The 14,026-nt window shown below is 37.4% G+C and overlaps 4 protein-coding genes across 6 annotated transcripts in view; 1 reads left to right on the top strand and 3 right to left on the bottom strand.

Moving 5' to 3' along the window:
• LOC105161730 (UPF0496 protein At3g19330) lies at window positions 1,225-5,052 on the bottom strand. 2 transcript variants are annotated; one of them, XM_020694017.1, is made up of 4 exons: window positions 4,490-5,052; window positions 3,207-3,379; window positions 2,744-2,945; window positions 1,225-2,457 (listed from the first exon to the last, which is right to left on the bottom strand). In XM_020694017.1, the coding sequence occupies exons 3-4, from the start codon at window positions 2,811-2,813 to the stop codon at window positions 1,394-1,396; spliced, it is 1,134 nt and encodes a 377-aa protein (XP_020549676.1). In that variant the 5' UTR covers window positions 2,814-2,945; window positions 3,207-3,379; window positions 4,490-5,052; the 3' UTR covers window positions 1,225-1,393. The 2 variants fall into 2 exon arrangements, with proteins under 2 accessions (XP_020549676.1, XP_011077825.1); XM_011079523.2 differs by lacking the exon at window positions 3,207-3,379 and having other exon boundaries at window positions 4,490-5,051.
• LOC105161729 (40S ribosomal protein S17-like) lies at window positions 5,871-6,631 on the top strand. The gene has a single exon (XM_011079522.2). The coding sequence runs from the start codon at window positions 5,972-5,974 to the stop codon at window positions 6,395-6,397; it is 426 nt and encodes a 141-aa protein (XP_011077824.1). The 5' UTR covers window positions 5,871-5,971; the 3' UTR covers window positions 6,398-6,631.
• On the bottom strand, window positions 7,358-11,914 carry LOC105161728 (TLD domain-containing protein 1). 2 transcript variants are annotated; one of them, XR_002287104.1, is made up of 9 exons: window positions 11,723-11,914; window positions 11,543-11,645; window positions 11,343-11,447; window positions 10,569-10,654; window positions 10,261-10,481; window positions 9,021-9,201; window positions 8,406-8,586; window positions 7,519-7,875; window positions 7,358-7,460 (listed from the first exon to the last, which is right to left on the bottom strand). XR_002287104.1 is itself a non-coding variant. In XM_011079521.2 (8 exons), the coding sequence occupies exons 1-8, from the start codon at window positions 11,773-11,775 to the stop codon at window positions 7,570-7,572; spliced, it is 1,236 nt and encodes a 411-aa protein (XP_011077823.1). In that variant the 5' UTR covers window positions 11,776-11,914; the 3' UTR covers window positions 7,490-7,569. The 2 variants fall into 2 exon arrangements, 1 of the variants encoding a protein (XP_011077823.1); XM_011079521.2 differs by lacking the exon at window positions 7,358-7,460 and having other exon boundaries at window positions 7,490-7,875.
• The window catches only part of LOC105161727 (magnesium transporter MRS2-3), a 4,278-nt gene continuing 3,386 nt past the window's right edge, over window positions 13,135-14,026 (bottom strand). The window contains exons 5-6 of the mRNA XM_011079520.2: window positions 13,801-14,018; window positions 13,135-13,608 (exon numbers count right to left, since the gene is read on the bottom strand). Coding sequence (XP_011077822.1) covers window positions 13,321-13,608; window positions 13,801-14,018 — 506 coding nt within the window. The 3' untranslated portion in view covers window positions 13,135-13,320. The remainder of the gene's footprint in view (window positions 13,609-13,800; window positions 14,019-14,026) is intronic.

The raw sequence follows: 14,026 nt of genomic DNA, 5'->3' as shown, positions 1-14,026 counted from the left end.
GAGATCACTTTCCAACCCAACCAATTAAGATATAAGTTAATCTCTCTTGTTTCATAAAAAATCAAATAAAGTACGGATGGCAATAGGTCTGTTCTAACCCGAATAATGGACCATTCAGAGCGGGTCTAGGGTCTTTGTGTCCCTACCTAACTCGAACCCACTCCCTTTTCATGTTTTTATATATTTATATATACTTATCTAAAATATATTTAACATAGTACAAATATTCATATTTTTATTTATACTTACGTATGCACATAAATTTAATATTTTTATAAATTGAAATAATGATATAAATAATTTTAGATGTTTAATGTGTATATAATTAGTAATACATATTTTAAAGCCTAAAACATATGCATATAAATTTATTAAAAAATTCTTTCAATAATATTATAATTTCATATTCATAAATTTATAACAGAATTATTTTTTTTTTTAAAAAAAGAATATTTTTTAATATTTAAAAGTATCAAAATTGGGTCCAACAAGTCCGACCCTCGGATACCAGGTTAGGTCTTGGATTTTTAGAAACTCGAATCATTGCCATGCCTAGGATAAATCCTCTTTGCCACAAAATAAGATATTTATTATTTAAAAGGTATAATACAATAATCTCTCTTCAAATTTGACATTATTACGAATATTTCTTAATTGTTTAAAAAATTACAAATACCCCTTGATGTTTGATGAAATTATATAATTCTTGGATAAGGTATAAAATTGTCAACTTTGCCCTTATTATATCTTTTTGTTTATTTTTAGAGAAAACTAAAAAATTATAAAAAAATCAAAGGGAATGGTGGAAAATTTTAAAAATTATAAAAAAATATCTACTTAGTTCATAAAAAAATTTAAAAAATAATTAAAATTACAATTCTTAATCCACAAAGGCATTTTGATCAGTTCACCACAAAAAGTGGATGAAAACCTAACAGATTGGAGCTAATTGTTAGACGACAGTTAAAATCAAGAGAATATTAATGATATTTCAAACAATGAGGAAGTATTTTTAATTATGTCAAACCTGAGGAGAAGTGGGTGTTATTTACATTTATTTAAATATATATAAATGTAGAATTATTTATCTTTGTCCAAAAGAATCACCAATTTTTTCTGGATGAATTAGCTAATAATATAACTTACATTTTATTTTTGATATCTAATAATACTTAAAAAGAAATTCTTTATTTTTAATTTAAATTTAGATAAGTGCAGGGTTGATTATCTTTAACCAAAAGATTCACTCATTTTTTTTTCAAAGAAATTTAACAATATGTCTGGGAATTTAGAGTACCAAACATTATGAATGGAAAATAACACTACTTTGGCCTATGAATGTTGAACAGTCGAATGCTGTAGAAGGTAAAGTTGCCAACTATCCTGCAGAAAATCAACCTGGATTTTGATGCAGGTGGATCTCTTGAACAAGCTGCGATCTTGTCCGATTTATTGCAGCAAAACAGATGATCAGATGCTCCTCAAGATTGACAAGCCGTTGCACAAAACCTGAACGGTTTCTCCGAAGCTGCTTCAATATCTCCTGTATGAGATACTCATCCATGCCCCTTTCTAATCCCAGCCGAACAAGAAGTTTGTCGTTTTCGACATCAGTGTGGAGATGGCGAACCAGTCGATCAGTGGTGTCCAGCTCCTTGTGAAGGACATAAGCATTGATGGCTGCTGCATCAAGTTGAGGTAGACGGGCCGTTTCTTTCCTTGTTGCGATGGAAGGAAACATTGCTATGCATATGGGGCTTCCAACTAGGGCAACTAAAGCATGACTAGCTATTGCCACAGCTGACATGGCCACACCAACTGCAGCTGCAATCAAACACAAGGCACATCCTGTTGAACAGTAGCGTACAGGATGGGTTCTCGACCGTGGCTTTCTGACATGATGGCCGAGCCGGTCTGTGAGGTCGGAGAAGCATTGGCGCACATTATTGAAGTTCTCTGAGTCAGGGGGGAGGAAGGGGTTTTCAAGGCTGCCAAAATGGAGAAAAATGTTGTGTGCCGAGTTGCATAGGGAGTGGGAGAGGGAATAAGAGTCAGAGTCGAACTCCACGGGGAGGTCATCAAGAAGGTTATGAATAGGGGAGTAGATGAGCTGAGCCCGGCGGACACTCTGGAAGAGGAGGAAGCATAAACGGGAAGTTTGCTCACTATGTTCAAAGTAGGTAGCTACAAGATAAGTAAGCGGGTTGTGCCTAATAAGCGAAAGTGTTTCTTGAACATACTCACGGCTTGGTCGAAGAACCTGTTCTAACAGCTGAGGTTCCTCAGAGAAGTCTACATTTTCAAAGTCTATGGTTTGGTCGAAGGAGTTGTCCTGGTCAAAGGTTCTCTGAATCTCACCATAAGAGTGAGTTTGAACTGCAAGAGCGTATTCTTCACTAAGGTTAATTGTGGCAGAGAGTTGAGCACCTCTTCTTGGAGTATTCTCGACAGAAGAACCTAAATTATGATTTACATTGTCAAAGGTTAGAATGTCTCTAGGCACTAAATGAGCGCTACATACGAAAGAAACAGTCTAGAAACAAAATAGAAGTGCCTTTTGTAGTCCTGACAATCCTACTTTGGGGGTGTTCACATTCATTTTGTTTTGATCACAAAAATCCTGTTTCTTTTATATAGATTCCTCTTGGTGCCTTCATTGACAACCATGGTAGAACCAGACTGTCTTTCTACAGACTGTTCTTTTCTTTCTTACAAGGAACTCCACAAGAGTTCAGAAGTTTACCTTGGGAAACAGAGGATGAATAATCATTGTTTGTTGAAGGCGTTGGCAGTTGCTTCACACAAAACAGCATTGGGCCCTGTCCTCTGATGTGGGGCGACCAAAACTCATTTCTGTATAAAAGACTCACGTTCGTAGACTATAAGAAGTCTATGACATGCACAATCTCAGAAGAAATGGATCGCCCAAATCTTGCCGCCAAACACTGAACAGAAGTAAATGGAAGATGGCAAAGCGTTAAAATACAAAATACGAAAGTGAAATCAATCAAGCAAGGAGTATCCTTGCTGACGAGATTCTACAATAAAAGGAGCTCCCATTGGAACAATTTAACACAAGCAAGTACTTGTCATTTATTTCTAAGCATTCTCTCAAGAGCAACATTTAGAATCCTAGACCTCGCACATTCGAGTTAACATGAAACACCAATCGCTGACAGAGCCTATCTTTGGCAATGTAGTATCACCTAGAATGCTACTGGTGAAATCACTCATGAGGTTGAAGCTCAGAGAGAATCTTCGCCACTAATCTTTGCTTTTCCCTTCCTCTTCAAGTTGAGCAAAGAAAATGCATTTGAGGCAAACGCTTAACAAGCACTAGTTTCTCGCATCAAAATCAAAAACTCATCATCATGTATACCTTACATACAAAATGTTGGAAAAGTTTCAGTTTCGTGTAATGAAACATTTTGAAATATAACAATCGGATTTAGAAATTAAAAGCAATAAAAGCCACGATGGAACAAATAACATAACCGTCAGAAATGCAATTTACGACAAGTAAATTGAATAGTAAACTTACAATAACAATTTTCAATCCAATGGAAATCGTAAATTTAACTAAATCACACAGTTCACTGCTTGTCTTGAAGAAAGTATACATCCAGTATCAATAGTGCATAGGGCACAACGTAATCTCTCCCAGGATAAGACGGTTACAGTTCTTTCAGTGTAGCACTGTACCAAAGAACACGGCAATAAAACACTCAGAAGCCTATCTATTGAAACTTAAGCTCAAAATCTTAGAATTGAGAGGGAAAACCTGAGTGTAGGAATTGAGAGAAGAAAGTCTTTATTTTGGTTTTTGTGTGTATCAAATGGGAGAGCTCACCAGCCTTTTTACAGGCATGGTTTGAAGCACACCATTTCCCACCCCCACCAAATGCAGCAAATGAAACAGCCAAATAATGACAAAACATGAGAAGGAAAAGCTGTTACAAAAACCTTAATTTCTTGCTGCAACTCAAGATTAAAAATAATCTAATCTATGGGTTTGTCATGTAAATTTTCAAAATTACAACACAAAAGACTCCTACTTCACATATTAGATCCCTTCTCCAGCTTCATAGGTAGACGACGGCAACTGAACCAGCACACTCAACTCACCAACAGTCTCCAGTTTCAATGATTAAACCTCCAGTTCTTTCAAAACAAACAACCATCTTTTTCCTTGGTGCAACATGACATTACTTGAGAATCATTGAGGCATAAGTGTATAGCACTCTCCATAATAATGACTTCTACATAACCCTTTGCAAAATTCCAAGAAATCCCCCTTCACCAGCCAAAAGAAAAAAACCAGACAAGTAAATCACCAGAAAAGGAAAGCTAAATTGCGGGATTTTATGAGAATCGTGATCGATTAACATCCAAGAATCGGAAAGGGGTCTCAAGCTTTTATCCCATAAGACAGCATAAGCGTAAAAGTTGAAAGGTACAGTAAGTAGGGAAGGTGAGTGCTGGGAAATACCAAAAACAGGAATGTCGAGATTAATCTTCAAGGAGCTTTCTGAGACGGGCTTTGAGGAAATCTTTACGGGCCTGGGCTCGGGCCTGTTGAGGGGCGATGTTGGAGAAGGAGAGATGGGTTCCTACGGCGATGAAGACAGCAGCAGTGAGGAAGCCGCAGATGTGTAGGGTTAGCTGCTTAGGCGAGGGAGAGTACGGCCACAGTACCATCTCCGTCTTTGAGTCTTCTTTCAGTGAGGAAACAACAGAAAGATCATACTACTGTATACCAATACCATACCATACATAATCAGAGAGGCAAATGATTGATTATGTTCGTCTTGACTGTCTCCGTCTATGACTATGAGCGGATTCTCGGAATGAATGAAAAGGAGAAAACAGAAAGAGATAAATGAAGTTTAATTTAAGAGAAAATTGCATTTTTGTAGCATAATTTAGGGCAATTTTCCTTTTCACGGTGCCATCACCTGAGACATCTCAAGTAGTTGGTAAATGAACTCTTCAATGTCCTCATTAGTTCCTTTCTCATAAGTCCCCTAAAATATGAAGAAGCACAAATAAATTGACATTCACATCTTAGTTACTTTAATATGTCTTGAGCACTTATATCAACCACGAACCAAAGGCATTTGGTTGTTGTGGGACAACCTGAACCAAATTGGGAACAAATGCAACTTGCACCTAGACCCTCTCTAAAAAAAATGGATCTAACCTCATCCTCAAGATTTCAGTTTTTTATGTTATTTGGAACTGCAACAAGGGGAATTGTGCATGTAATGGAGTAGTTGATTGTAGTAAGTAGCATTATGACATGTACAATGGACAACAAAATTGTACTAGCTCTCTTTCACAGCTTCATATTTTCTTGTGTGGCAGCAAGGGAACCGTCCTCTTGAGATTGGGCCACATGTGAGCTAAGATTCCCATATGTTGATGCGACTGGCATTCTAGGCCTTCACAAGCCGTCTTGGGCCATCTCGATTGTTTTCGCTTACTAGACCCTTCAATGCTGGGGTCTTTTCCGTCTTGCTTCTTGGATCCTTCTTGGGCTTTTCCTCTTTGCATATTTTGGGACATCTTACATAAATAACTTTCTTTTTCTAGTTGTGTTCATATGAAAAATATAATTTATTTGAAATGAAATTCAAATTAATTTTTTTATGATTTACAAGTTTTATGTTAGTTAGAATATAGCAGGAACGGGATTTATTTACTATCTGTACTCTTTAATTTATTCGTTTTTCTAAAGAAAAGGAAAATATCTCTTTGTCATATCAGTTGTGGTTATAGTATAATTATTGGAGAAGTTGGGGGTTGGTTTGATACAACCAAAGAGTAGTGGTACCAACGGGAAATTTCTGCCTCCATTTATAATCTCAAAACCTCGTCTTCCTGCTTGCATCCCAAACCCTAAAGCAAACGCTGCTCTCCGTCTTCTCCCCTACCCCTACGCCGCCGCCGAACCAGAACCACCACCAAGAAGATGGGTCGCGTCCGAACAAAGACCGTGAAGAAGTCCTCCCGGCAAGTGATCGAGCATTACTACTCGAAGATGACGCTGGATTTCCACACCAACAAGAAGGTTCTCGAAGAAGTCGCCATCATCCCCTCGAAGCGCCTCCGGAACAAGATTGCTGGGTTCTCTACTCATCTGATGAAGCGTATCCAGAAGGGGCCGGTCCGTGGAATTTCACTCAAGCTGCAGGAGGAGGAGCGCGAGCGCCGCATGGATTTCGCCCCCGATGAGTCGGCCATTAAGGTGGACCGCATCGAGGTTGACCAGGAGACAATTGATTTATTGGATTCGCTTGGGATGAAGGAGCTTCCAGGTGTCGTCCTTAGAGAGGACCAGGGACCGATCAATGTTGCGCCGCTGAACTACGGCCGCGGAGGCGCTAGACGGTACTGAGAGAGACGCGGTCTTTTCTCGGGTTATGTATTCCTTTTAATGCTTTTGATAGTGGGTTAATTTGAGTTTTGTTGGAAACTACGACTTCTGTTACTTTTGGATATGCATTTTCGAGGATTTGAGATAATGATTAATGTGTTAAAGTTTCTGAGACAATCACATCTCTCTTCCTGTCAAGTTTTTGCCGAAAGTATGAGATTTTCGCTAATTATGAATAGCATTATTTCTTTTCTATTCTCTTGCTTGTTGGGATCTTTCATTGCCCATTGATGGAAATGCTAGCAACTCTTTTTCTCTCATAAGATACACTCTGATGAGATGATCAGTGGTGGTGGGATTTTTTTTGTTATAGTTCTCTACCGCTATAGCGGAGGTAGTGTGAATGATCATGAACATGAAATTTTTTTCATTGGGCGAGCTTTCTTTGGCTGGTCCTCATTGCTGATATTATTCAGTTGGCACTTCCCCTTTAGTCCTTATGGAATTGCAGTTTAAATCAACATTGAACATTCTTGTGTTTCTCGGCAAGTTGGAAGAAACATGGTTCAATGTTGGTGTCGGAACTGACTATGGTGTAAAACATGGCTGGAATTATGCTGGCATTGCACTTTTTCTCTAATTGTTTGTGGGATGGTGTTGCCTTGTTCTCTGCTCGTATCCATCGGAGAGAATTTGCTTGTTATTTGTGGCTAACAATATAAACAATTATGAGTAAAATGTTGTTCAATTTGGTTTCGGTTCTTAGTTAACTTGGATTAATGGTTGAATTTAATTTGATAATTTGGCTGTTTGAGTTAATTTGGATTTTAATCAAGTTGAGCCCAGATTTTACACAGTTGATTTTTTACCCTCTGTTTTATTATCCTTTCACCAGTTGAATTGAACTTCAATTTCTATTGAAACAAAAAGAGATGTACAAGATTGATTTGTCATACTTAGCAAAACAGAATTGAGATCAACTTTCAGAATTAGTAGCACTTGCATATTTGTAATTGTAAACCTCGGCAAATTGAGCAAAATTTGGGTATTTGTACACAACCACACAAGTATGAATGGGCTAAACCTTCAGCCGGAGTAACAGTCTAGGTGTACACAACCACACAAGTATGAATGGGCTAAACCTTCAGCCGGAGTAACAGTCTAGGGGGAGAAAGTGGAAGAGATGTCAACAATCACTCGCTCGAATTTGCAAGCCCAACCATATTAAGCATATGCCGATCTTCCTTAAATCTTTCCAGCACTGTACCTTTGATAACTTCTGGTCTATCCTGATCAGCTCTTCTTGGAACCACTCCCCAGCATTCTATTACATCTGGGTATATTTGGGAGGTCTTCGATAGGCATGGGCTGCCAAAAGTTGTGCAACTGAAGGTGTGCCCCTGATCAAAGTTTGCTGAAAGGAATAGCCCAAAATGATTTACTCGCCCTCCAAATCCGATGCCATTAGGAATGCTCTCCGAGCTGAAATTTACAGCACACTGCAAGTGGAAGGATTTCACAGTCTCAACATCATAGAAGCATATAAAACAGAAAGGTCGCAGTGTATTTGATTTCAAATGGCATTATAAGAGCAGGAAGAGAATTGTCAAAAGGCAAAATCAGTAGTTTCCGATCATCCTGATAATTCACTCTTAGAGTTGGTCTTCTGAACGCCTGCATTAATATTTCTTTCGAGTGAAGGGGAAAAATATAATGCAGACGGAGAAAACCCTGGTACCAATTGATGGCGCTACTTCAGTCAATTCGTAAGCAATCAAGAAAAAAGCAGTTGACATATGAATAATCAATCTGATGACGGTCTTCAGGAGGACAACTGTTTGCTGATTCACCTATTTATACCATCGACTGCTCAAGATCAAGAACCTGTGTCTACTAAGTAAACGGAAGAAGACCTCTCATTCTTAGAATGTTCTTGAGGCATTCTGGCTCCTTGCATTATTAAATAAAGATAATCTATCATAGTCTTTCAGTTTTTGGAGTAATTTGTCAAGGAAATTCAAGTACTTACCCATTGTAAATTATGGTTTGCCCCAGTAGGCCGAAAAATTGATGCTACTGGATATAGCTGAAAGAGAAAAGATCTCATATCCCCATAAAAATCAGAGTGCCTCTCCCATGGCTGAGAAGCATAGCCTCCATAGATATAACCTTCTTTATCTTTGATGATCAATATAGTTGGTCCATCAATTCTGCAGTTCAATTCAACAGTTACCCATCCCATGGCTACTAAAAGATAGAAGCAGCAACCTAGGAACTGACATGGAAATACAGAGCTTTTAGCATTCGCACCTCCTAAAAGCTAAGTTTACAAACAAAAAACATTGGTGCATTTTAATATATCAAAGCACCTTCATGGTGTAAGTATATGTGCATGCCAAAGAACTTTTTGGTGTTAGCTCTAATTGGATGAGTTACAAAGAGATATATCTCTTAACAGAATTTGGCAAACCATATTTCAGGTGAAACAGCCATATGCCGAAATAGATATGCAAAGCATATCTTCGAGGACCATTAACAATTCATGAATGATTTCACATATACATCTCTGCATGTAGAAGAGTCTTGAAATGAAAGCATGAGAAAATAAGCAAAATAAGTAGGATATCATAAACAAGCTACTCACTGTATATTGCCCAAAAATGTGTTGAAACTCAGCCCATGAACAGAACTATGATACAAAAGTTTCCACTCATCCAGTTCAGTTGGGGACAGTGCTCCTCCAATATGCCAAGCATATTCCTTCCTCAACAAAATTTGACTAGGATGAATCTTGTCCTCATGCTGTAACTGAGGTACTTGCGAACCTACAAAATGAAAAGCATGTCAGAGACCTCAAAACTCATCTCCTTTAACCACGTTGAAAGAGTTTGTGAAAACAAAGGAGCTAACATCATTATTTACTCAGTGTCATGGCTCTTACTACTGACATTAAAGATCTCTTCCAGGAATATCTCAACGATTCCTTTACACAAAAACTAGAAATAATGTAACTACTATGATTAAGAAGTAAAATCATTATGTTATATTTACCGACTTATTTTTGCTAGTATTTCCTTTGTTACTGCATTTGCTCATGATAAAAACCGAGTCAGCAGTAAACAAATTATCAGATGATCAAGATTCCTGAATTGAATTATTGTACTTAGAGAAAAACTTGTTCTCATACATTCAATTAGAATGACTAGCAGTGGCTCCTTCGTTGTCCTATTGCGCTCTACTCTTGCTTCGCTACAGTTAGCTCGAAAACGAATTCAGTCACCCCAGGGTCTCAATCCTAATAAAGGGACTTGCCGTCTTCCCAAGCAGGCCATGCGGGGTACTTAACGCGTTAGCTACAGCGCGCAACGGCTTTCGCACTAGTGCGCTCATCCCTTGCTTGTTCCCTTCGCACGCTTAGAAGTGGATTCGAACCACTTAACCGTCAGTCTGAGCTCTCTGGATAGTAGAATCCAACGGCTCTATCAAGGTTATTCCGATAGATTTTGTTCGATTGACCTAGGAAAGGCTAGTGGCTGGTGCCATCCCCGTCTCACTTCCTCCTATAGAACTGGGTGATTAAGAAGCTAAGGGACTTTCTGGAACTAGGACAGAGCCCCGTTGATTCAAACATAGGAACAAAGACTTTGACTTGCTAGCTGGGACTTTAGGTTAGACCTAACATTGGTTTTCGACATAACCGAAAACCCCTGCTTTTGCTTGTCGGAGGTAACCTCGGTTAAATCGCTTTTGCAATGAAAAACCTCACAGAAAAACAATTTACAATTAGCTTAGCTCAAAGAGGATGCTAACGCTCCAGACACGACAGGCATAGGCACAGACACACGCACACGCACAAGCTGTGAGAGAGAGCATCAACCAGAAACCTGAATCAGAGGGCATTAACAAACTGCCCAGATATTTCCTGACTGCTGGAAGAAGAGTGCACCATTTCTGGAAATCCTGAAGAGACATGCTATCACTAGTAAAATTTGCAGCGTTGATGAAAACAATAACAATTTCCTGGTCCGATCCTGCTTTAGTCTCAGAGCTTTGTCGATGAAATAGGTTATCAAGCATGGAAGTTAAAACAACTTCAAGATCATTCCTACCACAATGCACATAATATATATATTAGAAGAAAAGGAATACATGGATGGAAAGAACTCTACAATAAGAAATTTCCTTATTTTACCTTCTCACAGTGCCATCACCTGAGACATCAAGCAGTTGGTAAATGAACTCTTCAATGTCCTCATTAGTTCCTTTCTCATAAGTCCCCTAAAATATGAAGAAGCACAAATAAATTGACATTCACATCTTAGTTACTTTAACATGTCTTGAGCACTTATATCAAGCACAAACCAAAGGCATTTGTTTGTTGTGGGACAACCTGAACCAAATTGAGAACAAATGCAACCTGCACCTAGACTTGAGAAAGAATTGCATCTCTGTAAAAAAATGGATCTAACCTCATCCTCAAGATTTCAGTTTTTTATGTTATTTGGAACTGCAACAAGGGGAATTGTGCTAGTAATGACAGATTGTCGTTAAGAGTAGTTGATTGTAGTAAGTAGCATTATGACATGTACAACGGACAACAAAATTGTACTAGCTCTCTCTCACAATTTCATATTTTCTAAATTATGCAACTTATTAATTCAACTATACTTCAAATATGCATTGGAGGCACTTTATAACATGACAGTGAGATCACCTCTCTTAGACTTCTATTTTGAATTGTGTACTCTTTCTTTTTTTTTATCCTTTCTAACTTTCTTCATCCCTCCAAAAACTTCTTGTTAGATAATTCATGTAGTCAAGTGTCTACTATACCAGCGATTGTCCAGACAAAAGTTATTAGGCAATTTCAGTGCATACAATAACACAGCAAAACGCAACGATTTCAGAAAAGAATAACTTGTCATACTCTTTCCATGGTCAAGAAACCAAAAAGCGTTAGGCTTACCTTAGCAATAACGAGGTCTTCAAAAGTGAGCTTTTGATCCTTGCGTTTCTGCGTAACCAAATCGAAAACCCTATCCCCAAGAGGCCCATCAATTCCAATATACGCCTGTTATGCAAGCTCATTCACATAAGCGAAGAAACAGAGAAAAATTACTCAAACTACGCAAACAAAATCGAAAAACAGTTCAAAGAAGAAACCACCTTGAAAACATCAGGAGATACGTATTTCCCATTGCTTTGGGACTGGGAGGCAAGCGAGGTATGGAGTGATCTTAAATCTTCCAATTCCTTCTGAGTAAATGCTCTGCAATTACAAAATTCCGCCTATTTATCAACTGAAATATACTGAATCAGTAAATGCAGTAAGCAGAAAATGCAAACCTAGCGGCGGAGGCAAAGCGAGGATCGGTGGATGATGATCCGGAGTTGCCCATTGGCCCGCCTCTTCTACGGGGCGCTTCTGATTTGAAAGTCGTGTTATACACAAACTCGAATGAAGTCCTTTGGGGGTGTGAAGAGTTGGCAATGGGGAAGACCGCGTTTGGATGGCTTTCACAGAATATTTTGGGGATACGATAAACATAAAGAAAAATAATTTTGGGTTTTGATGCTTAAGAGTCATATATCAATCTTTAAACCCCGCATTTAAATTTAAGGGGAAATTATATTTACACTTCATCATATATATGATGTTTGGTCTTTATTTTTTACGTTATTACCAAATAATTAATAATAATTAAGAAGTACAAATAATTTATGCAATAATATTGATGTTTTTGAGGTGTATGTTTAATTTTAAAAAATTAAAAATGATTTGCGTATATAATCTTGATATTTTTTAGGTATATTTAATTATTCAAAAATTAAGGATCATTTGTGTAATGTATTGCTTTCAATTATTTTCCGAGTTTATATGGGTTTAATCTAGACTTATAAGGAGTTTTAGAAAAGTCGGATGAAGTTGATGTCTTTTTTTTTTTTAAATAAAAAAATATAGAATTCAAAATATTTTATTTTGAAGGGTAAAATACATTAATTCTTTTTTAAATTAGATCAATATATACAAATACTCTTGTTTCTTGCAAAATTATAAATATATTATTTGAAGTTATAGTTGTAATTATAATTATAACCTTTTTTTGAAACAAAACTTACGTAATTATTTTTTAAAAAATATTACGCTAACACCCTTAAGGGGTATATCTGTAATTTCTAAAAAATAGAAACATTGTGTTTGAATTTGTGTTTTAGTTGTTTTGTTTTGTGTTTTGAGAATAGAGAGAGAAAAATAGAGATAAGTGAGTATGTGTTAAAAATAGATGACATGTTTGGATTTGTGTTTTGGGGTAATTTAAAATATTTTAAAATAAGTGTTATCGGTTTGTTGGGATTTGAAAGACAAAAATCATTGTTCATTGTCAAATCACATATTTTTATATATAAATATTTTATATTTAATGTTGTATTTTTGGGAGACAAAAATTACTGTTTATTGTCAAATCATATCCGTTTTATATTATGTATATATATATTATATATAGAAAGTTGGAAAATAGAAAAACACACAGATAAGGTGTAAAAACACAGAAACAAACATTGAGTGTGTTTTATCTTGTTTCGAAAAATGCGAAGTAACAAATCCAAACACAGCCAAAGTGTCTATGTAAGAAAATGTCAAAATAGTTTACAAAATCTTAAAATATTATAAGCTCTGTACATCTTATTAAAATGTTGTTTTGAAGAGCATAAAAACTCAACCAAAGACCCAAAGCTAGATATTGATGTGCTTTTAGTTTAGGTAAACATGTTCTGTCTTTTCATTTTCAGGAAATATCATCAACTTAAGCAAGTAAAAATTTTTACATCTGTGTTCGAAAACAAAGAATCAAGAAAACACACTTTCAGCTGAATATAACACACTTGCTCACTCACACTGGGAAAGAATTTAGTACAAACAGGTGGAACATACGGTTCGTCACTCATTCCAGCAACCGTCTATGTTTGCACCAGGCAATTGCAATCACATACAGGAAAAGAGTGCCTGCTGAGCCTCCCCCGACGGTCCACATAAACCTCGTCATCCCATGTACTTGATCTTGGAAAAGTTCGATTCTGATGTTCATACCAAAGATCCCTGCCACAACCACGAAAGCACTCACGACGAGGGTTGCTGTTGTTAACATTACACCCATTTGCAGCAGATGATTTTGCTTGTCATCCAACATGATGTTGATGTAATCTTCGGTATCGTCTACGTACTCCCTCAGCTTCACAAAGCATTGAAAGGATAGAACGTCAGCACCTTAATGTGCGACTTTGAAGAAGCAAAAGAGATCAGGTTCATAGATTTATGATGTTGGGTGGAGACATGTAACACGTTGGAGACTTGTTGCAACAAAGTGAGTTTGTAAGTTCAGCCGAAAAATAAGACATAGTAAGGAGAAAGACAAGTTACGTACGGTGGATAACTTGTTGAGTGTACCATCTATCTGAACAAAATAGGCTTCCAAGAGCATCTCAAGCTCCTCGACGTCAAGGTGCTTGCTAATAGCACTATGTGTACTAGTATGGGTGCCATGACTGCCTCTGCTGAGAGCATTAGCGCCACCAAACAATTGCTCGCGGCGACTATCAATCCGCTGAAGTTCAGCATCAGAAACGACCGAACTACCGTTACCTTCCATC

Source organism: Sesamum indicum, linkage group LG5 (genome assembly GCF_000512975.1).
Source record: "Sesamum indicum cultivar Zhongzhi No. 13 linkage group LG5, S_indicum_v1.0, whole genome shotgun sequence".
Taxonomy (NCBI): domain Eukaryota; kingdom Viridiplantae; phylum Streptophyta; class Magnoliopsida; order Lamiales; family Pedaliaceae; genus Sesamum; species Sesamum indicum.
The sequence above is the reverse complement of the archived record's forward strand: the minus strand, read 5'-3'. Positions and strand labels throughout refer to the sequence as shown.